The sequence below is a fragment of the Mesoplodon densirostris genome, chromosome 5, assembly GCF_025265405.1.
Source record: "Mesoplodon densirostris isolate mMesDen1 chromosome 5, mMesDen1 primary haplotype, whole genome shotgun sequence".
Lineage (NCBI taxonomy): Eukaryota > Metazoa > Chordata > Mammalia > Artiodactyla > Ziphiidae > Mesoplodon > Mesoplodon densirostris.
Genome location: NC_082665.1, coordinates 67,062,861 through 67,087,687, shown reverse-complemented (window position 1 = coordinate 67,087,687; position 24,827 = coordinate 67,062,861). Strand labels below are relative to the sequence as shown.

At 39.7% G+C, this 24,827-nt stretch overlaps 1 protein-coding gene across 1 annotated transcript in view; it reads left to right on the top strand.

Moving 5' to 3' along the window:
- The window catches only part of GPR156 (G protein-coupled receptor 156), a 93,781-nt gene that overhangs the window by 30,651 nt on the left and 38,303 nt on the right, over positions 1 to 24,827 (top strand). Inside the window, exons 2-3 of the mRNA XM_060099905.1 lie at positions 2,728 to 3,205; positions 3,421 to 3,557. Of these exons, the coding sequence (XP_059955888.1) occupies positions 3,110 to 3,205; positions 3,421 to 3,557 (233 nt within the window). The 5' untranslated portion in view covers positions 2,728 to 3,109. The remainder of the gene's footprint in view (positions 1 to 2,727; positions 3,206 to 3,420; positions 3,558 to 24,827) is intronic.

The window sequence follows — 24,827 nt, the reverse complement described above, 5'->3', positions numbered from 1 at the left end:
TGAACCTGTGAAGGACCATCTTGCTCTTCGGAACAGTGAAGTTGATGCAGTATCTGTTTTGCTGATCCTAATCACTGGGCAGGATTCTGTTAAATAAATTGTAAGCCCTACCATTTCAGCTTCTTGGACCTGCTACTGTCTGTGGACTAGACAGTTTACCTCTATAGACTTTGGTGGGGGTGGGAATTGCTCTTGGAGGAGCCTGGCAGACCTTTCTCTTTGTGCCTTGGATTCTGTACCTATCTTATGGTCAAATGCCTCACTATTATCCCCTCTGACACACTACTTCCCACCCACTTTCCCAATCACTCAATACTTTTTGAAATCATTCAACTCTGTCCTCTCAATGACTAAGCCATTCATTGTTTCACCACTTCTTCATGTGTGAATCTCTGTAAATGTGTGCTAATGTTATAATTGAATGCCTGCCCTGTGGAAGAGCCTAGTATCATGGTTTATAAAGTTCCTACACTGGATATCCATGGACTGGAGGGGTGCCTAGCATTCAAAGTTCCATGCCAGTGAGTTCAGTCTGTCCAAGGTGACCTTTAGAATGTACTCAGAAATTTATGTTCAGCTGGACAATCCTATCATGTTCACAGAATCTCCCAAAAATGATTTGGGCTTAAGGTTTTTAGCCCTTCTGAGATCCACAGTGTTGACCAGGGTTTCTCTACCTTAGCATTACTGACATTTGGGGCTGGATAAGTCTTTGTTATTTGGACCATTCTGTGAATTGTAGGATGTATAACAGCATCCCTGGCCTCTACCTACCACATGTCAGTAGCACCTTCCTCTCAGTTTTGACAACCACAATGTCTCCAGACACTGCCAGATGTCCTCTGGAGGTGCAAAATTGCCCCAGTTAAGAGTTACTGATATAGACATACTGTTGTGGGCCACACTCCAGAGAACCCAGATGTGAAGCTCTGGGAACTAAACATGAAGAAACCTAATAGGCCATTGGTGTCTTCTTAGGGTGAGGTCAGTCCAGGGTGTCTGCCCCATGCGGGGTATTAACTGGGAGGACATTGACCTTGCAGTTAAACTCCTGGATTTGAGTCCTGCCTCTGCAGATTTGGAGCAAGATTCTCCGCTTTTCTGCTCTTCAGTTTTCTTATGTGAAAATGAGGAGATGTCTTGTTTACCTCACATGACACAGTTGTGAGAACAAAATGAGGTTTTATATATATACACACACACATCTATATGATGTAAGGATACACAAACTGGGACTTAATAATGGTTTAAATATAAGTGTACTTATTTGCCAGTATGATTAAAAGGGCAATATAGGAAAAATATATTTTTCAATCCATCATATAGTCCTCCTTGTGGCTTCCAATATTGCTCCATGCTAGAAAGCACTTTAGAGGATGTCTAACTTTTAAGAAAAAGAAAAAAATTATCTTTTTAGAATTAAATTTTCAACTAAATGAAGATGCAAATAGTCAGATTTTTGTATTTACTCCTTAATTTTGCATTCAGTAATCTGATCAGACTTCACAAGAATTTAAATGTCTTGACAGGAGGTAGTGGCTTTTAGTTCTCTTGGGATTTCATTGTAATGAGCCTGGTAAATAATTCAGGATGATATGAGAGGCCAATATATGGGCAGCACCTGGTGCTATATTGTTCATGTCTAAGCATGCAGAATCCAAAGATGGCATTCTACACCAGTCACTATTGTTCTGGCTTAAACACAAGTCCTGTATTCAGTGGCCGTTGGAATAATAATAATTGATTTTTTTTCTCTTCCAAGTTTCCTCCACAATAAAATAAAACTGTGCTAAGCTGTTTCAGAAACACAAAGCAGAGGTGGCATCCTTTTTAAAATTCCCACTGGTAAAATTTCAAATCTGTTTCTCTGTTACAGGATAGATTGCTTCAAAGTATTGGGGACATGTCTGCCTTTTCTGCTGGAGTTAATTTAAGCCTCTCTACTTTTGAGCATTTCTACTTTTGTTCTGCAAGGTAGAGCTTTTTTTTAGATCACAGTATTCATATTGCAATCATCTTCTGAGAGAAATAACACCATCCTCTGGCCACTTGCTCACTCTGTGGGAATTCTTAGAACCCTCAGTTTCTCTCCCTATTACCTGAGTAGCCTATCCCACTTCTAGTAGTCTAACAGTTTAGAAATAAACAAACAGAAAACTCTTGGCAAAGGGCTTGCATATCCTTTTGAAATCCCAGCTGACTGGGCATAGAATGTTCCTCCCTTCACTGAGCTAACAGGAGTGAACAGGACCAACCAACAGGCAATGTATGCAGACAGTATGGGGCACCTGAGCCTACCACCACCCAGGATCAGACAGAGCTTAATCCCTAAGTTGCATAGAAAGATCTTTGAAGGGCAGGGGGGTTTCCACTAGGGAAAAAAGCAAAATGTGTTCACATATTGAAACTAAAATTTTTGTAGTGCTGGACCATAAAAGGGATCAGAAGAGGGACTGTAGAGCTGTATATCTATAAATTGTTAGGTGTGCTTTGTCTTTGTTTTTAAAGTATTGTTTATTAAAGAGGTTTTGAAATATATTTACTTAAATATATGCTATATTTTAAACCTTTGTTATATATAATAAAGTATATAACTACATATAATAAAAATATATAGTTAAAATGTGTAAAATATTTTTAAACTTCTGTAATAATCCATTTACATATATGTGTGTATTTGTGTTTATTTGTGTGTGTTATATATAAATAACATTTGTTTGTTAACAGGTTTAATTGCTTTCTTCTCCTTTGAGACCTGTGTGAGAGTACTTGGAGCAGTGACTGCCATCTGGTGGCAAGCCAGAATCATCGCAGTGTGTGACTTAATGGTTACTAAGATGCCCACTCTTGACTCACATGGTCTGCACTGGCAGCAGGGGACCAGGAGAGCCTGGAGGGTGTCTGATGAAGGAGCTTAGTGAAATAACTCTCCGCTTCCACCTGAATGGATTGTTCGTCCCAGATTCTGCACCAGGAGCCAGCTTCAAAATGGCACCTCTGAAGAAAAGGTTTGAGTTGCTCTTCTGTTTTACTCAAAGACCTTCTGGTTATCTACTGCTGGGTAACCAAGACTGTGAATAAGCACATACCAAGAGGGGCATACGATGACATGGAGCCTGAAATAAACTGCTCTGAATTGTGTGATGGTTTTCCTGGCCAGGAGCTGGAGCGGAGACCCCTTCATGATCTCTGCAGGACAACAATTGTAAGTGAGCAGCCATGGGGTGTCAGGGCTGCTTAGATGTACACGTTGTTGTTATTATTGTTGATGATGGTAGTGGTGGTGGAGGGGGGAGAAGTACGAGGAGGAAATGCTTATGCAGGACATTATGTCCCAGCTCTGGAGGTGATGGGGGCAGTTCATGTTTGATCTGTAGAAGAGCCTTCGTTCCTAACAGCTTCTCTTCATTCTGTCCTCAGACCTCTTCCCACCACAGCAGTAAGACCAGTTCTTCATTATCTCCTGCCCTCTTGGGTGTTGTTTGGACTTTCCTCAGCTGTGGACTTCTGCTGATAGCCTTCTTTCTTGGCTTCACAATTCGCTGCAGGAAGAACAGGTAAGCAGCCCCATGCCTAGTTTCTCATATCTCGTTGCCTGAAACATGAAACCCAGAGTGTTAGTGTCATTTTGGCACCACGAGCTGCTGGCTGGTATCAGCAAAGCTTGTGTTCTACTGTGGCATTAAACCATGTGAGAAGCTGTCCCTGAAGGAGGCCTGGCCTTGCAGTACAATTCCCTCTTGAGAAGGAGAAAGGTCTGGCCCACTCTTGTGCTAACTACTACAAGAATATCCAAAGAAGAGAATGAAGCGTCTCTCCTCATAAAGGATGGTGAGATCTTTCCGAGAAGATGAGGTATTTATATTAAAAATAGAGAGCATGTAGAGAAATATTCCAAAGCAACATTAAACTTTATGGCAGCACAATTGGAACCAGTCTGGGTAAGCTAAGGTTTCCGTAAAAATAGTGAAGCCCCACTACCTGGCTATTCTGCTAGACAGTTGTGACTGGTTGGAAAGTCACTGGCTCTTCCAGGTAAGGGCGTATGGCATCCAAGACTGACAAAAGAAACAAAGTGATGGCTTTTTTCTGAAGGGACTTGCAGAATCTTTCCTTCACTGGTATCCAGTCCTTCCCTCAAGGCCCACCCCATCTCTCCCACTCTGTGCCATCCTCCTGCCCCAGCTATCCCAGGCTCCCTCCTGAGAAGCCCTGCTCCAGCCTTCTCTCCGTGGTCTACAGGTGATTTCTGGATGGACCCCATGTCAGATTTCAACAGCCCCCTCAGAGATGCCAAACTCGCCTGTCCCCACAGCAGCCTGACACTTGGTGGCGATCAAGTGTATTATGCTCCGTTGCCTGGGTTTGGCACTCAGATGAGGGTCAGTCAGTTGGATTTTTCTGCAGGCATTTTGGGGTGCCACTGGCCATCTGAGGTTTGGAGGACATGGAACTGTTACGCAGCAGTGGCTTGATCTGCTGGGTCAACCTCAGCATGGCAGTGAGGCGTGGCACTTGGCCCTGGGTGCACCCCTGAAGCTTCCCCAGCCACTTTTCATTCTGTTCCTCAAATACACTAAGCCCACTCCCATCTTAAGGCCTTTGATTTACTGTCACTTTACTGTTTCCACTGCCTGACAGTCTTCTCCAGATCATCCCATGACTAGTTCCGTCTCATCTGATAGGTCTTGTCTCAAATGTCATCTCTTCAGGGAGGATTTCCCTGATCATCCTATCTAAGGTAGCCTCTCTACAGAATGGCCATCCAGCCCCCTACGTCTCATGCCATATCCCATCACCCTGTTTTATTTTCTTCATAGCAAGTATCACTCTCTGATAGCACCATATTTATTGATTTACCTGTTTATTGTCTGCACCCCCCACCAGAATGTAAAGTCTGTGAACACAAGGACCTTGTCTGTCATGCTCACCACTGTTTCCAGCGTTTAGAACAGACTGGAATGTAGTAAGTGCTCAGTAAATTCGTTTTCAGTGATCCTGGGAGTAAGGAGATTTAAATCCCAACAGTAGCTGCTGCCAAGAAAATGACTAGGAAAATCACACATTCCAAGGTTAGAAAACTATGGAGTATACTATTTTCAGTTACAACACATTTCTATAATGCAAGTTAGTACCCAATTGGCAAATAAGAAAATAACATCATCGGTTCATATGTAATTTTTTCCCCAGCTAATCAATAGTTTAAAGCATCCAGGGGCAAGCTTTCTTACAGTTAAAGAAGGAAGCCTTAAGCTAAGAATACTGTGATAGCAGTGCAAGCAGTAGCTGGTTTAATGGCTTCAAGAACTGGTATTCTACCTACAATGTGACGCTATCTGATGAAGTTGCAGGAGTAGATGAAGACATGAAGAAGACATTTCCCTCGTATTTAAAAACGATTGCTGAAGAAAACACAGATCCAAATTAGATTTTGATGACAATGTTATCTATTGGGGGTGAATGCCCTTAAGGACCTATGTCTTGCAGATTTAAGGCTGTAAAAATCAGCTGTGATCCTGGGTACAAGTGGTAGTGGACATTTACTGAGTACTAGTATTTTAATTGAGATAATTATTATTTTTTATTAGTATTCTGGTTACAAAGTTAAATGTGTTTCATATGTTATGGCCCCACATTATTTTTCCCATAACCCATTATTTTTATCCACAATTTTGTAGAATGCGAGGTTTTTTAAAAAGCATTTATATGTCTGAACACTTGTAAACAGTGTTATAGTAGAAGCACCTATATTTGTTTCATTCTACTAAAGATTTTGTTGCCTGTCTTGCTTGCAGCGGGAGCATGACTTGGCATAAAAAATAACATATTAAGAGGCACTGTGAATAAAAACACATTTTGCAGTTAAGTAGCTTACAAGTTCAGACAAGGAAACATAAAATAACCCAGTTTCAAAAGTGCTTTCTTAAATAGTAAAATTTGTTCAAAGGTGCAGCATCAAAGTTAGATGCCTCATTTCACTCCAGTTCTGTGGTCTCTAAATTTGTGACTGTGACTCTGTGTGTGCACACACATGCATGTGTGTGCCAGAGTAAGAAAAACATTTTAATAATATTAAAAAAATGTAGCAATGTTCAAGTTCAGTCACCAGTACTGCATTTTTTAAATAACATTTTAAAATGTAGTCTACAAGAGAAAATCAGTAAAGATACAGAAGATTTGAACAACTCCATCAACCAACTTGACCTAATTGACGTTTGTATAATCCTACACCCAACAACAGCAGAATACACATTCTTTTCAAGTACACACAGAACATTTACCAAGATAGATCATCTTCTGGGCCATAAAGAAGATCTTATTAAATTTAAAAGGATTCAAATTATACAAAGTATGTTCTCTGACCAGAATGGAATTAAATTAGAAATCCATAACAGAGAGATCTCTGGAAAATTCTGAAATATTTGGAAACTAAATAGAACACTTTAAAGTAACCCATGGTCAAAGAAGAAATCAGAAGGGAAACTAGAAAGTATTTTCAACTGAATGAAGGTGAAAACACAATATATCAAAAATTTTTGGATGCCATTAAAGCAGTACTTCAGGGGAAATTAGAGCACTAAACTCCATATTATAAAGAAGAAAGATCCACCTTACAAAACAGAAAACAAGAGCAGATGAGTCCCCAAATAAACAGAAGAAAGGAATAATAAAAATCAAAGTGGAAACTGATAAAATGAAAAACAGAAAAGCAACAGGAAAATAACAGCAAAACCAAAAACTCTCTGAAGATCAATAAGATTGACCAACTTCTAGACCAAGTGACCAGGAAAAAAAGAATATATAACTACCCAGGTAAGGGAGAGAGAGCTGTCATCACTAAAGATTCTATAAATATTAGAAGGAAAATAAGTTAATATCATGAACAACTTTGGTAGGCAGTCTCTAAAATGTTCTCCAATAAGTCCTACCTCCTGGTAGTCACAATATTGTGAAATCTCTTCTCCTTGAGTATGGGCTAGACTGACTGATTTGCTTATTAGTCACTTGGGATAAGGTTACAAAAAGACTATGGCTTCCAACTTGGATCCCTCTCACTCTTTCACTCACTCTGAGGGATGCCACCTTCCATTTTGTGAGCTGCCCTGCAGAGAGGCCCACATGGCCAGGAGCTGATGTTTCCAGTCTGTGGCCATCAAGGACCTGAGGCTTATTAACAGCCATGTCAGTGAGCTTCAATAGATCTTCTGAGTCCTGCTAAGAGCAGTGTGAATAAGCTTGGAAGCAGATTTTCCCCCAGTCGAGCCTTGGAGGACTGCAGCCATGGCTCACCAAGGGGTATACTTGTGAGAGACCCTGAGCCAGAGGCACCCTGCTGAACTGTGCCTGTATTGTAGAAATATTACTAGTTCTACACAAAGTCTTCTAAGAAACTGAAAATAAGGAAGCATTTCCTGACTTACTCTAATGAGTTAGGAAACACAGAATTTAGAAGAGAAAAAAACTATAGGCTTATGAACATAGATCCAAAATTTTAAACAAAATTTTAGCAAATTGAGTACAACCAATATCAAAAGGATAATTCATCATGACAAAGTGAAGTTTATTCCAGGAATGCAAAGTTGTTTTAACATCCATATGTCAATCAATGTAATACACCATGTTTACCAACTAAAAAAGAAAACCATATGATCACCTTAATAGGCATAGAAAGAGCATTTGACAAGGTTCAACATCCATTCCTGATAAAATCTCAACAAAGTAAAATAGAAAAGAACTCCCTCAACCTAACTCCCTACCATTTTTTTTAACATTTTTATTGGAGTGTAATTGCTTTACAATGGTGTGTTAGTTTCTGCTTTATAACAAAGTGAATCAGTTATACATATACATATGTTCTCATATCTCTTCCCTCTTGCATCTCCCTCCCTCCCACCCTCCCTATCCCACCCTCCCTATCCCACCCCTCTTGGTGGTCACAAACCACCGAGCTGATCTCCCTGTGCTATGCGGCTGCTTCCCACTAGCTATCTATTTTACGTTTGGTGTGTGTTGGTAGTGTAGTGGTGAGCATAGCTGCCTTCCCTACTTTTTTTTTTTTTTTTTTTTTTTTGCGGTACGCGGGCCTCTCACTGTTGTGGCCTCTCCTGTTTCAGAGCACAGGCTCCGGACGCGCAGGCTCAGTGGCCATGGCTCACGGGCCTAGCCACTCCGCGGCATGTGGGATCTTCCCGGACCGGGGCACGAACCCATATCCCGTGCATCGGCAGGCGGCCTCTCAACCACTGCGCCACCAGGGAAGCCCCTTCCCTACCATTTTTAATGGTAGAAGACTAAATGCTTTCCCATTGTGACCAGAAGCAAGATGTCTGCTCTCACCAATTCTATTCAACAGTGAAGGTTTTAGCCAATGCAAAGAGAAATAAAAGTCACCTGACTTAGAAAGGAAGAACTAAAATGACTTACCTTCAGGTCACCTGATCATCTATATAGAAAATTCAATGGAATCTATTTTTTTAAAAAAACAATTAGAACTAATAAGTTAGTTTAACAAGATTGCAGTGTACAAGATCAATGTACAAAACTCAACTGTATTTCTATATAGTAAAAACAATTGAAAAGTGAAATTAAAAGTAATGCCATTTACAGTAGCATAAAAAATATGAAATATTTAGGGATAAATCTAACAAACGATTTGAAATACTTGTGCACTGAAAACTGGAAAACATTGCTGAGAGATATTAAAGAAATTCTAAATAAATGGAGACATATGGTGTTCATGGGTTAGAAGATTCAATATTGTTAATTCTCCCCTTATTGATCTATAGACTAAACCCAATCACACTCACAATTCAGCTGGCCTTTTTTTGTATAAATTGACAAGCTGGTTCTACAATTCACATGGAAATATTGTAGCACCTAGAAGAGCCAGAACAACTTTAAAGAAGAATAAAGTTGGAGGACTAGGACCACCTGATTTCAAGATGTTACAAAGCTACAGTTATGAAGACAGTTTGGTATTGGGTAAAGATAGACATATACATCAACAGAACAGATAGAATCCAGAAATAAACCTATGCATATATGGGAAACTGCTTTTCAACAGAGGTGCAAAGGCAATTCAGTGGAGAAGGGACAGTCAGTCTTTTCAACAAATGGTGCTGGAACAATTGGATACCCATATGCAGAAATGAACTTTGATCTACATCTTGTGCCATGTTTAGAAATTAACTGAAAATGGATCATACACCTATCTATTAAATCTAAAAAAATCTAAAACTGTGAAACTTCTCAAAGAAAGCATAGGATAACAATTTTGTGACCTTATAATAAGCAAAGATTTATTAGGTACAACAATAAAAGTAAAATCCATAAAACAAAGCATTGATGAGTTGAACTTCATCAAAATTAGAAGCATCTTCTCTTCTAAAGAGAAACTTAAGAAAATGAAAAGAAAGCCACATACTGGAAGAAAATATCTGCAAGTCATGTATCTGATAAACAACTTGTATCCAGAATATATAAATAATACTAAAAATTGATAATAAGCAATCCAACAACAACAAAAAAATGAGTGAAAGATTTGAACAGACACTTCACCACAGAAGATATATGGATGGCAAATAAACATGTGAAAAGATAGTCAACACCATTCGTCATAGGGAAATGCATATTAAAACCACAATGAAATACCACTACACACCTATTAGAATGGTTGAAATTTTAAAAGACTGGCTAAATTGGCATATACTGCTGGTGGGAATGTAATATGGTACAACCACTTTGGAAAACAGCCTGAACGTTTCTTTAAAAGTTCAACATATGGCTACCATATGATCCAGTCATTCTACTCTCAGGTTTTTACCCAGAGAAATTAAGCTATATGTACACCATACTGTATACCATGTTCATAATAGCTTTATTTGTAATAGCCAAAAACTGCAAATAACAAATATGCATCAAGTGAATGGATAAACAAATTTTGGTATATCCATACAATGAAATACTATTCAACATTAAAATAATTATTAATATTTGGAACAACATGGATGGATATCAAAATAATTATGCTGAGTGAAGGAAGACAGACAAAAAAATTGTATACTATATAATACCAATTATATAAATTCTAGAAAATTAATCTATTGTTAACTAATCTGTAGTGATAGAGATCAGTTGAATGGTTGCCTGCAGGCCGGGGGTAACACAGAAGAGCAGGAAGGAAGGATGACCAAGGGGTGTGTGGAAACTTTTGGGGGTGATGGTTCATTACCTTGATTGTGGCGAATATCTCACAGGTATATACATATATCAAAACTTAATAAATCATATAATCTTCAAAAATCATACAGTTTATTGTATGTCAGTTACGCTCAATAAAGTTATTAAAAATGTAGTCCATAAACATTCTTATTTTTCTGAGAAGATTCTCATGAGTGAAAAAGTATACCATATTTGGTGTCCTTTTCCAAAGGGCCCTGCTAGGTGACCTAAAACCCATCTGTGAAGTGTGCTAGGTATTAATGACTGATATGGGAGAATGCACTCTTTTTTCCTAGATTCCTCATGCAGTTTAATAAGGACCAAATTAATTCTTGGAGCAAAGTAGACCTTTCATGTCAAAAGGGAGACTCTCCTGGTGCCTCCTCTGAAATGCACAAAACAAGGGCAATGTCATAAGTTTTGCATGAAGATAAACTTGTTCAATTAAAGGACTATCTTTTATTCTAAGACCTTATCTCACTGTCATTTGTGACAATGATTTAAATGGTAGTTATTTACATATTGTTACTTCTCAGAATTGAAAGTAGCATTCCCACAATAATGCCCAGTAGCTGGGGTTTTACTACCTGGGAAATCAAAAAGTTTGAGTAATAAGAATTGTGTAAGGCTTCCGTGGTGGCGCAGTGGTTGAGAGTCTGCCTGCCGATGCAGGGGGCGCGGGTTTGTGCCCCGGTCCGGGAAGATCCCACATGCTGCAGAGCGGCTGGGCCCGTGAGCCATGGCCGCTGAGCCTGCGCATCCAGAGCATGTGCTCCACAACGGGAGAGGCCACAACAGCGAGAAGCCCGCATACCACAAAAAAAAGAATTGTGTAGGGGGGCTTCCCTGGTGGCACGGTGGTTAAGAATCTGCCTGCCAATGCAGGGGACACGGGTTCGAGCCCTGGTCCGGGAAGATCCCACATGCCGCGGAGCAACTAAGCCCGTGCGCCACAACTACTGAGCCTGCGCTCTAGAGCCCATAAGCCACAACTGCCAAGCCCGCGTGCCACAACTACTGAAGCCCGCGCACCTAGAGCCTGTGCTCTGCATCAAGAGAAGCCACCACAATGAGAAGCCTGCGCACCGCCACGAAGAGTAGCCCCCATTCACCACCACAGAGAAAGCCTGAACGCAGCAACGAAGACCCAATGCAGCCAAAAATAAATAAATTAATAAATAAATAAATTAATTAAGAAAATAAGAATTGTGTAGGGTATGAGATTTTGCCCTACTTATAAGTTAACAAGTTAGCCTGTTACTGTTTCATGCTAGCAAAAGACACAAGACTCTTGGGTCAGAAACAAAGTACTTCATTACTCATGGTAGAAAGCAGTAGTCAGAGCTTCATGTTGGGTTTGTGTTGGTTCCCATGCCATCAGTCTCATGGGGATGATGCAGGGCCCATGATGGATGATACTTGCACACACACGGGGCTACCATTAAAGGAAAGGAACCTAAGCCTGGGGAATTCATCACTTTTATAGTGAGTCATAACAAGCCTATTCTTTGGGGGGTGGAGTATGTTACCTCATCCCTCAAGGTTGCTCACTGCAAACACAGCCCTGAGAAATGGTCTAGTTAAAGAGCAGTCAGGGCCTTGCCTGTGGCCATACCCAGCAAGAATGTATTTCTGTGGTGCCAGTTGTAACTTCTCATTTTTCATTTCTGCTTTTATTGTTTTGGGCCCTCCTTTTTTCTTGATGAGTCTGGCTGAAGTTTTATCAATTTTGTTTGTCTTTTCAAAGAATGAGCTGTTAGTTTCATTGATCTTTTCTATTGTTTTTCAGTCCGTATTTCATTTATTTCTGCTATGATCTTTATGATTTTTTTCCTTCTACTAACTTTGGGTTTTGTTTGTTCTTCTTTAGGTATGAGGTTAGGTTGTTTATTGAAGATTTTTTGTTGTTTCCTAAAGTAGCTTGCATCGCTATAAACTTCCCTCTTAGAACTGCTTTTTCTGCATCCCATAGTTTTTGGATTGTTGTGCTTTTATTTTCTTTTGTCTTCAGGTTCGTAAAAAATTCCTTCTGTGATCCATTGGTTGTTTAGTAGCATATTGTTTAGATTCCACATGTTTATGTTTTTTGCAGTTATTTCCTTGTAATTTCTAGTCTTACAGTATTGTGGTCAGAAAAGATGCTTGATAAGATTTCAGTTTTCTTAAATTTCCCGAGACTTGTTTTGTGGCCTAGCAAATGATCTATCCTGGAGAATATTCCATGTGCACTTGAAAAGAATGTGTATTCTGCTGCTTTGGGATGGAATGTTTTATTATATATATAAATATAAAGTTTTTTATATGTGCTCCTATGTTGAGCACATATGTATTTATAATTGCTATATCTTCTTGGATCAATCCCTTGATTATTATGTAATGATCTCCTTTGTTTCTTGCTACAGTTGTTGCTTTAAAGTCTATTTTGTTTCATATAAGTATTGCTGCCCCAGCTTTTGTTTGATTTCCATTTGCATGGAGTATTCTTTTTTCCATCCCCTTGCTTTCAGTTTTGTGTGTCTTTAGATCTGAAGTGAGTCTCTTGTAGGCAGCATATATATGGGTGGTGTTTTTGTATCCATTCAGCCAGTCTATGTCTTTTGATTGGATCATTTTTTTAACATCTTTATTGGAATATAACTGCTTTACAATGGTGTGTTAGTTTCTGCTTTATGACAAAGTGAATCAGCTACACATATACATATATCCCCATATCTCCTCCCTCTTGCATCTCCCTCCCACCCTCCCTATCCCACCCCTCTAGGTGGACACAAAGCACCAAGCTGATCTCCCTGTGCTGTGTGGCTTGATTGGATCATTTAGTCCATTTTCCTTTAAAGTACTGATAGGTATGTACTTATTGCCATTTTGTTAACTGTTTTGGGGTTTTTTTAGTTCTTTTTTGTTCCTTTTTTCTTTTGTTCTCTTCCCTTTTGATTTGAAGACTATCTTTAGTGTTATGTTTGGATTTCTTTCCCTTTTTGAGAAGAAGACCATATATTTTATGATTCCATTTATTAAAATGCTTAGAATAGACAAATCTATATAGACAGAAAATAGGTTAGTGGTTACCTATGGCTGGGGAAAAGCAAATTAATACTATGAGATATACACCAAATGACTTAAATTTTTAAAGATAATGTTAAGATAAAGATGCAAAGCTGTGAAATTCTTGTCTGCTCATAGTGATAGTGCAAATTGGTACAACCACTTTGGAAAGTGACTTGGTATATCCTCTTTTTTTTTCCTGTGAAAATTGTTTTTCTCCCAGGTTTATTGAGATATAATTGACATATAACACTGTATAAGTTGAAGGTGTACAACATTATGATTTGTTACATACATCATGAAATGATTATCACAATAAGTTTAGTGACCATCCATCATCTTGTATAGATACAAAATTAAAGAAATAGAAAAAAACTTTTTCCTTGTGATGAGAACTCTTAGGAGTCACTCTATTAACAACTTTCATATGTAACATACAGCAGTGTTAATTATATTTACCGTGTTGTACATTACACCCCTAGTACTTATTTTTCTTATATGGCATAGTTTCTAAAATTAACAATTCATATACCTTGTGATCCAGCAAATCCACTTCTAAATTACTCCCATGAGAAATGTATGCACAATTATACCAAAAGTTGTATAAAGAATATTCACACTAGCATTATTTGTAGTCACCCCAACTGTCCTTTAATAGTAAAAGGAATAAATAAGTTATGGTACATTCTTGCAATGAAATACTATTCAGCAATGGAAATGATCAAGTTATTAACACCCAGGAATATGGCCAAATCTCACAAACAAATTTTAAAAGCTAGCCACAAAAGAACATGTACTATATGCTTCCCCTTAAATACAGTTTAAAAGCAGGCATAACTAAAGTATAGTGTTAAAAGTCAAGCTAGTGAAAAAAAAAAAAGTCAAGATAGTGGTGTACCTTTAGGGAGGAAGGAAAGGGTAATAATTATGAGTGGAGGTTTTGAGGTATTGAAATGTTCTTTTTCTTGACTTGGATGATAGTTACATAGATGTTTTCTTGGTAATAATTCACAGAGCTAAACATTTATAATTTGTGCACTTAAAAAATACCTTTCCTGGGGCTTCCCTGGTGGCACAGTGGTTGAGAGTCCGCCTGCCGATTCAGGGGACACGGGTTTGTGCCCTGGCCTGGGAAGATCCCACATGCCGCGGAGCAGCTGGGCCCGTGAGCCATGGCTGCTGAGCCTGTGCATCCGCAGCCTGTGCTCCACAACGGGAGAGGCCACAACAGTGAGAGGCCTGCGTACCACAAAAAAAAAACCTTTCCTGGTCCAAGATTATTTTTTTAAAAAGTCAACCTGTCAGGTATCTATAAGTGTAGAAGTCATGAATAGGAAGTGGCAGTGTCTTCAGGAGACTGCTGAACATGAGGACAAAGAGTCAGCTTCTAATACCTTCCTTACATAATGCCAGATGTCCACGTGTTCAACTGCTTCACCATAATAGCCTTTCTTACTTTGATCAAATTCCTACATCAGGATTTGTTCTTAAATTTCCTGTTCCCTTGGCTTTCGTAAATGTAGCTGAGCATCAGATTTTCACTTAATTTGGATGTTAACAAGGTTAGACAGTAATCTGACATTAATCAGTTGCTGATCCTATTCTATTCCTTCTTCCATCTCTGTCCCACTGAAGAGCTTGCTTTCTGGGGGGAGGGAAGTTTTCAGACAGTAGACATATTTCAGGCATTTTGAACTTTGCCATGATCAATGGAGGAAGATGCTATTCCCGTGTGCATGCATGCGCACGCACGTGTGTCTGTGTGTGTGTGTGTGTGTGTGTGTGTGTGTGTGTTAGGAGGAGGTGGTGATCAGGATGCTAATCTATGCACAGTGACCTTTGCTTCTATCTGACTGAGCAGATGTAGGAATTAATCATTGTCACTCCTGGATGCTGTGGCTGCAGTTGTCCCCCACTACCTTTCTGTCCCTGATAGATTTATTAGTGCATTTTGTTTGCTGGAAAACATGCCTCAGCAGAGAAGAACTGGCAAATTAGAGAAGCTTATCTGTGAATATAATTTTCTAGAAACATGTTTTTCCTGCATATCGTACTTATGTACTCTAAACTCTTTAAAAGAAGAAGAAAGAGAGAAAAGAAAAACAAACTGGTTATACTGTTTGTGTAATATCTGAACAGTTATGTCTCATCCTGAGACATTTCACAGTGGACCAGTAACATTACTGTATAGCCTAGGATTGCAAAGAACTGATTGTCTTCTAACCTCTATACCCTTCTTCTTTTTGTATCTGCCCCCCCACCCATTAACTTTCAACTATCAGTTTGGTCCCACCCCTGGAATCTGGGCATAGTTTGGCTGTAGGCACAAGAAAATAAGTGGTCTAAATTAGTACTAAATTCATATTATAGCAGGCCCCACTAACAACTTTCAGACTATAACTAACACTCTCTGGACCCCAGGAATCCCCGCTGTGTAGATATCCCTGCAGCCTCACCAAATCCAACCCATGCCAATATTGACACCAGTCTGGATGGAAATCAAAGTAGCCACACCGTTTTGGATGTTGAGAGTCAGCCAGAATGCAGTATAAATCTCCTAGATCTGGCCTATCTATTTACTTAAAAAAATTTTTTTTATTGGGGTATAATTGATTTACAGTGTTGTGTTAGTTTCAGGTTACAGCAAAGTGAATCTGTTATACAAATACATATATACACTCTTTTTTAGATTCTTTTCCCATATAGGCCATTACAGAGTATTGAGTAGAGTTCCTTGTGCTATACAGTAGGTCCTTATTACTTATCTATTTTTTATATGGTAGTGCGTATGCGTCAATCCAAGTCTTCCAATTTATCCCTCCCCTTCCCACTCCCTGGTAACCATAAGTTTATTTTCTTTTTTTAAAAAATAAATTTATTTATTTTATTTTTGGCTGCGTTGGGTCTTCATTGTTGCTTGCGGGCTTTCTCTAGTTTCAGCGAGCAGGGGCTACTCTTGTTGCAGTGCGCAGGCTTCTCATGGTGGTGGCTTCTCTTATTGCGGAGCACGGGCTCTAGGCACGCGGGCTAGTTGTGGCACGTGGGCTCAGTAGTTGTGGCTCGCGGGCTCTAGACCACGGCTCAGTAGTTGTGGCACGTGGGCTTAGTTGCTCCACGGTGTGTGGGATCTTCCCAGACCAGGGCTTGAACCTGTGTCCCCTGCACTGGCAGGCAGATTCTTAACCACTGTGCCACCAGGGAAGCTCCCATAAGTTTATTTTCTATATCTGTAAATCTATTTCGGTTTTGTAGATAAGTTCATTTGTAGTCTTTTTTTAGATTCCACATATAAGCGCTACCATATATTTGTCTTTCTCTGTCGACTTACTTCACTCAGTATGAGAATCTCTGGGTCCATCCATGTTGCTGCAAATGGCATTATTTTTTCTTTTTTATGGCTGAGTAATATTCCATTGTGTATATGTACCACATCTTCTTTATCCATTCTTCTGTTGATGGACATTTAGGTTGCTTCCACATCCTGGCTATTGTGAATAGCACTGCAGTGAACATTGGGGTGTGTGTATCTTTTTGAATTATGGCTTTCTCTGGATGGCCTATCTATTTTCATTTTCCCCCTCTCTCTTATCAAATCAACATGCCCTAGGGCAGAGGCCAGAGTGGAGCAGCCAGTGTCTATTTAGAGTCTGTTCATTCCTTTCCTGGTGGCATACTGCCTGCTAGAATCCTAGACCTTTCCCTTAGATACCTACACTAGCCTGTAGTATACCCTCCCTTTCTGGTACAACCCCTCACTCACTGGGTCCTCTGCTAATTTTCTGTACTTCCTGACCCTGCTTGGCAGACTTTGATTCTCACTCATACTTCACTATTTTGTTGACTCTTTCTTTTTTATTTTTAATTTTTTTGAAGTCTTTATTGAATTTGTTACAATATTGCTTCTGTTTTATATTTTGGTTTTTTTTCCATGAGGCATGTGGGATCTTAGCTCCCTGACCAGGGATTGAACCCACACCCCCTGCAATGGAAGGCAAAGTCTTAACCACTGGACTGCCAGGGAAGTCCTTTGTTGACTCTTTCTTCTGTATTTCTCTTCCTCAAAGTGATGTCCTGGTTTTACTTTTTTTTTTAATTTTTTTAATTGAAATATAGTTGATTCACAATGTTGTACCAAGATCTCCTGGTTTTAGACATCCTTGCATGTTCAATCCCTAAATTACCACTGCTTCTTCTTCCTTTCATGCTCCCAGTATCTGGTTTGTGTGTCTTAATCCTATGAGTCTGCCTAGACTCCTGAATTCTGGTCTAACCTCTTTGGCCACCATTTGAGCCCCAATTCTTACCATCTTTCTGTCTCTGATAGTGATACCAAGTACCTTATTAGGAGAAGACAGGTTAATCCTCTGGATATCTACTTTAGTATTTGGTCCCATCTTACCCCCTGCCCCCCAAAAACAAGCTATCCAAGTGTCCATTGACAGATGAATGGATAAACAAAATGTGAGATATACATGCAATGGAATATTATTCAGCCTTAAAAGGGAAGGAAATTGACATATGTTACAACACAGATGTATCTTGAGGACATTAAGTGAAATAAGTCACTCACAAAAAGACAAATACTATATGCATCTACTTATATGAGATATCAAGGGTAGTCAAACTCATAGAAATAGAAAATAAAATGGTTGTTGCTAGGGTCTGAGGGGAGGGAGGGAGAAATGGGAAATTATTGTTAAATGGGTATAGAGTTTCAGTTTTGCAAGTTGAAAAAGTTCTGGAGATTGGTTACACAACAATGTCAATATAATTAATACTACTGAACTGTACACTTAAACAGGGTTAAGATGGTAAATTTTATGTTGTTTTATTGTATGTAATTTTATTTTTATTTTACCATAATTAAAATCGTTTTAAATTTTAAAGAGAGAAATTAAAACTCCTTTTAGTAGTAACTTATTTTGATAAAATAATCTACTATAGGGCCATTTCCTTAAAACTGTATTTTATTGCCTGTACTATCTTTCAGGGGAATAATGATAATGATCATCCTTAGATCATTACCTGTTTTGTGAAGTTGTTACTTTATTTTTCATGTCCTAACTTTACATTTCTGAACCTTTAAATGTTATCATCTCTTTCAAGTATTCCAGGATTTCCTTCTAGTATACACCAGATCTCTTTGTGATTTAATAGGTTTCTATGACATCCCCATTGGTCTTCTCCTTTCCAGGCTGCACAGTGGTCTGTCCTCATTCTTTAGAGACCCTGCCACTCAGCTTTTCTTCTCCAGAATTTATTTATTTTCCTCATATCCTTCTTTAGTAAAGGTGACAAAAGCCAGATGTTTCCTTCTGGCACATTGTGATACTTCACCCTGGGCTTTAGATTCTTACCAGAAAGGGAAGGAGGTGGCTTAGTTTTGTGTGAGATATACAGCAAACAGTAGTAAAATAGAAATGTTGTTGGCAAGGAGAGTCTTTCTCAAATCTCCATGGGTAAGAATTCCTCAGACACATAAGATAACAATAAGAATATACTTATTCTTTTGAGATATAATTCACACACCATGAAATTCATCTTTTAAAAAATAATTAATTAATTAATTTTTGGCTGCATTGGGTGTTCGTTGCTGCTTGCGGGCTTTCTCTAGTTGTGGCGAACGGGGACTGCTCTTCGTTGCCGTGCGCGGGCTTCTCATTGTGGTGGCTTCTTTTGCTGTGGAGCATGGGATCTAGGCATGCAGACTTCAGTGGTTGTGGCACATGGGCTCAGTAGTTGTGGCTCATGGACTCTAGAGCGCAGGCTCAGTAGTTGTGGTTCATGGGCTTAGTTGCTCTGAGGCATGTGGGATCTTCCTGGACCAGGGCTTGAACCTGTGTCCCCTGCATTGGCAGGCGGATTCTTAACCACTGCGCCACCAGGGAAGCCAGAAATTCATCTTTTTAAAGTGTACAATTCAGAAGGTTGGACAATTATCATCACTATCTAATTCCAGAATAAGTTCATTACTCTGAAAAGAAACCTCATACCTGTTAGCAGTCCCTCCCTATTTCTTCCCTCCCCCAGCCTCTAGCAACTACTAGTCTACCTTCTATCTCTATAAATTTGCCTTATCTGGACAATACATATAAATGGAGTCATACAACATGTGGCCCTTTGTATCTGGCTTCTTTCACTTAGTGTAATCTTAGCATAATGATTACAAGGTTCATCCATGTTGTAGTATGAAGCAGCACTTCCTTCCTTTTTATGGCTGAATAACATTCTGTTGCATGAATATTCCACATTTTGTTTATCCAATTATCAGCTGATAGATATTTGGTTATTTCCCCTTTTTTGTCTATTATGAATAATATGCTGATGTGAACATTCATGTGTAAGTTTTTGTGTGGACATTATGTTTTCCTTTATCTTGGGTGTATGTCTAGGAGTGGAATTTCTGCGTCATGTGGTGGCTCTGTGTTTACATAAATGCTGAGCTCTTTTCCAAAGTAGCTCTAGCATTTTACAGTCTCACTAGCAACGTTTGAGGGTTCCAGTTCCCTCCACATCATTGCCGACACTTGTTATTATCTGTCTTCTTTATTCTAGCCATCCTAGTGTGTATAAAGTGGTTTTGTGGTTTTGATTTGCACTTCTCTGATGGCTAATAATGTTGAGCATTTTTTTTCACGTACTTATGGATCATTTGTGCATCTTCCTTGGAGAAATGTCTATTCAAATCCTTTCACAATTTTAAAAATTAGATTATTTATCTTAGGAATATAAACCAGTGATATCTCAAACTTGGTTTATATTAGAACATCCTAGGGAGCTTTTAGAAATCCTGATATCCAGGATTCACCCTAGACCAGTTAAATCAGAATGTCTGGGAGTGGGACAATAGCAGCAGATTTTTCCAACTTTCCAGGTGATTCTAGTGTTTGAGAACCAGTGCCTTAGACTAGATGACCAAGGTGATGATACCAATATAGAAATGTTAAAGATTTAGAAACTTAGAAATTATGCCAGGTATTAAAAATTGAACTAGGGCTTCTTTGGTGGCGCAGTGGCTGAGAGTCCGCCTGCCGATGCAGGGGACATGGGTTTGTGCCCCGGTCCGGGAAGATCCCACGTGCTGCAGAGCGGCTGGGCCCGTGAGCCGTGGCCGCTGAGCCTGCGCGTCCGGAGCCTGTGCTCCGCAACGGGAGAGGCCACAGCAGTGAGAGGCCCACGTACCGCAAAAAAAAAAAAAAAAAAAAAAAAATTGAACTAAATGTGAATTGTAAAAAGTCTAATCAGGTTAAGAGCTAGAGGCGAGCTTTTTAACAGATTTTTTTTTTTTTTTTTTTTTTTTTTTTTTGCGGTACGCGGGCCTCTCACTGTTGTGGCCTCTCTCGTTGCGGAGCACAGGCTCCGGACGCGCAGGCCCAGCGGCCACGGCTCATGGGCCCAGCTGCTCCGTGGCACGTGGGATCTCTCCAGATTGGGACACGAACCCGTGTCCCCTGCATCAGCGGGTGGACTCCCAACCACTGTGCCACCAGGGAAGCCCCAACAGAGATTTTTGATAGAATGAACTTTCCTATAACAGGAGGTTTCAAACCACCTACAGTTAGAAAAATGTCCTGGCTATGGTTCTTGCCTTGTGACTAGGCATTAGTCTTAGGAGATAACCATGGGTGAGCCAATTAAGGTGAGTTATCATGACACATTCAATCCATAAGCCCAGAAAATTTATCTCAATCATTCAGTGTTCAAAGGGAAACTATGGCAAAATATGAGTATTAGCTAGGAGAAAATTGAAACATAGGCTTTGAAAGTCATAAGAAGATTGGAGACTCTTTTAAGAGATTTTATTGGAAGTGTAGGGAAAGAGTAACTGAGAATTAAAAAAAAAAAAAAAAGAACAAAATCCAAGCACTTAAAAATGTGATAGTCACAATGGTTAATTGTGGAGGGAAAAAGACATCTCTCAAAGACTGTAAAAAGCTACCCAGAAGAGATCAGGGAGCCCACAGAGTATGTCAGATTAGGTACAAAAAAGGAAATAAGACTTTGAGAAGCACCTTTGAAGAGAGTCCAAAACACATAATGGGATTATTTAAATCTATTAAAAGGAAGAAGCTTAGAATAACAGTGGGATCTTTTGCTGTTAATAATGGGGCACAGGGAGTGCTCAGAGACCAAAAGACAATACGTCTAAACTAATTATGTGCCTCTGAATTTATTGAGAAAGATACCAGAGTGATTACCACATTCAAATTGCCTCCTATGAATGAATCAGTAGTAGTTGATCAAATAGTTTTCTCTGTTTTGCATATTTCAAGTCAGGTAGACAAATAAATATTGATTAGCCACTGGAAACTGTTGACATTCGTCTTGAGACGTTTGAAGGCCTCCAGAAGAAATTTTTCTCTTGGTCATGTCTCTCTCTGAAGCTATTGCCCTAGCCCTCTCCTTCCTATTACCACCAAGCTTCTTAGAAGAGTGGTATTCAGCCACCTCCACTTCCTCATCTCCAGCTCATTCTTCAACCCATGCCCTGATTCCAGTGAAAAGGCCTTTGACAACGTCATTAAATCAACTCATCTCTTTTTAGATGCCATCCTGTTTAGCCTCAAGCCATGTTAACATTTAACCATCTCCTCTGTTCCTCCTTTCTGAAAACTTCTCTGTTCTTAACTTTACCATACATGATTGTCCTGGTTTTAGCTCTTTGCTTCTTACTAGCTGCTTTCACTGGCTCCTGTATTCCACCTACCCATTTAATGTTGATATCATCTTCGGTTCCAGTCTTAATTCACTTCGTAGACTATACCCATCACCTGGTCTTAATCCCTCCTGTGACATATCCCCAAGCCCTGCCTTTTTCAAATCCCACATTCTAACTTCATAGTTGATATTGTTAGATGATGTTCCTCAGTCAGTTCAGATTTGGTGACCAAAAACCAGACTCATACCTTACCACTAATCTTTCTCTACCTCCGTGTGTTTCCTGTCTCCATTAATAGCACTACCATCCACATTTCTCATTCTGGATTTCCTTGTCTCCCTACACATCCAGTTAGTCACCAAGTCTTAGACATTTAATCTCTGAAATGCCTCTAAAATTGTTCTCCTATTATCCACCTCTGTTGCCCAAGTGTAGTCCTGATCTACTTTTCATCTGAATTCTTACAGGAGCCCCCTAACTGGTCTTGTCCATTTCCAGTTCAGCTTCTGCCCTCTTGCCAGCATTTTTTTCTTCAAACATAGACTTCTATTACCTACCCAACTCCTAAGGTAAGCACTTAAGATCTTTTGTAGTCTGGCCGTAATCTACAATTTCTGTTTATTCCCTTTAAATTAAGTTGTACTTTCATCATACAAAATAATGGCCATTCCTAGAGCATACCATGCACTTTCATCACCCAGTCTTTGCTCATGCTCTTCCTTGTTTCATGACTCTTCTCATTTTTCACCTGATAAACTTCTATTCATCCTTTAAGACAAACTCTTGTCCATCAGAATGTGGGCCCTGGAACAGCAGCATCAGTAGCATCTGGGAACTTGTTATAAATACAAATTCTTGGTGTCCTACGGTAGACCCTACTGCATCTGACACTTTGGAGGATGATGACCAGATCTGTACTTTAACAAGCTCTTCAGGTGATTCTTACCAATTCTAAAATTTAAGAACCACTGTTCTAAGGCACAATTCCTTTATCAATGTCCACAGCACTTTGCATATACCCATAGTACTTGCTACATTGTTTCATAATCATATTTACCCATCCACTTATCTATTTCCTCTGCCTCATACTGAGCCCTCAAATTCAGATACAATATTTTTGTTTATTTCCTAGCACCTGCCAGTGTCTGGCATACAGGAGACGCTTGATAAGAATTCGGCACCTTAAGCACACTCTACTCCCCTCCAGGATTCGGTCCAGTCAGAGTGCATACAAACACACAGCGCTGATAATCAGAAGGTGTCCAAGGTTTCTACTCTTAAAGGCTGGCATGTGCCACACTAGCCAAAAGCACACATACTGACAAGACCAAGTGTCAGCAAGGATGCAAAGAAACTGGATCTCTCATACATTGCTGGTGGGTAAAATGGCACCACTACTCTGGAAAACAGTTTGGCAGATTTGTACAAAGTCAAACATACACTCACTGTGTAATTCAGCAATCACACTCCTGGGTATTTACCCTAGAGAAATCAAAACTTATGTTCACCAAAAAAAAAAAACTGTACACAGATGTTTATAGAAGCTTTATTTGTAATACTCAGAACCTAGAAACAACCCAAACATCCTTCAACGGGTGAATGGATAAACAAACTGTGGTACATCTATATAGTGGAACACTACCCAGCCATAAAAGGGAACAAGCTGTAACACATGCAACAACGTGGACGAACCTCAAGGGCGTTATGCCGAGGGAAGAAAGCCAGTCTCAAGAGGTCACGATTCTATTTATATGGCATTCTCAAGAGATGAATTTATAGTGATGAAGAACAGATCAGAGGTTGCCAGGGGTTATGGTTGGAGGGAAGGGTGTGACTTGGAGCGGATAGTTGGAGGGAGGTTTTGTTTTGTTTGCATAATGGAAGAGTTTCGTATCCTGATTATGGTGGTAGTTATCGATACATTAATCTATACATGTGGTAAATTTCATAGATCTACACAGACATACGAAGAGTGCATGTAAAAACTGGTGAGATTGGAATAGGGTCTACAGTTTAGTTGATAGTATTGCACCAGTGTTGATTTCCTGGTTTTGATAATGTACTCTAGTTATGTAATATGTTATCTTTGGAGAAAGCTGGACGAAGGGTACACAGAAACTCTCTGTTCTGTTTTGCAATTCCCTGTGAGTCAAATAATTTCAAAAGAAAAAGTCTTTTGAGAAAAAGAAAGCACAGGGATTTCTGGTGAAAGCTAAATTAGAAAGCGCTGCTTGACACAACTCTAAAATGGGCCCCAGGAAGGGAGACGAGTTCGTTGCCCAGTGGAGATGGGAAAGGAGGGAAGTGGAGTGGAAATTCCTGCCTTGGAGACTGTTTGGCAGGACGTGGCCCAGGCCTGTTACCTCTCTCCAGTGTGACTGCGGACTCCTGCTCACTCGGGGAAGAGTGAGTACTGGGGTGGAGAGGGCGGTGAAAGCTTCCTCCTCAGCAGTTTCCCACATGGGGAGAGTGGGAGGAAAACCTTTCCTCAATAGGCCTAGGTGGGAAAATGGAAAGAGGGGTTAAGAAATGTTGACATCCTGGACTTCCCTGGTGGTCCAGTGGTTAAGACATTCTGTTTCCACTGCAGGGGACATGGGTTCCAACCCTGGTCAGGGAAGTTCTGCATGCCGCATGTCCGGCCAAAAAAAAAAAAAAAAAGTTAACATCCCTTAACAAGGTTAAAGGTGTGCCCAGTGAAAGATTAAATGGCATAAGAACTCAACCTCTGGAATCAAACTCCACCTCAGATCCCAGCTCCATCACTTATTAGGCATGTAACTTGATCACTTTAATGAGCTTTGCTAAATCCCACTTCTCTATTTAAAAATAAGAGTAATGGGACTTCGCTGGCAGTCCAGTGGTTAAGACTTTGCACTTCCACTGCAGGGGACATGGGTTC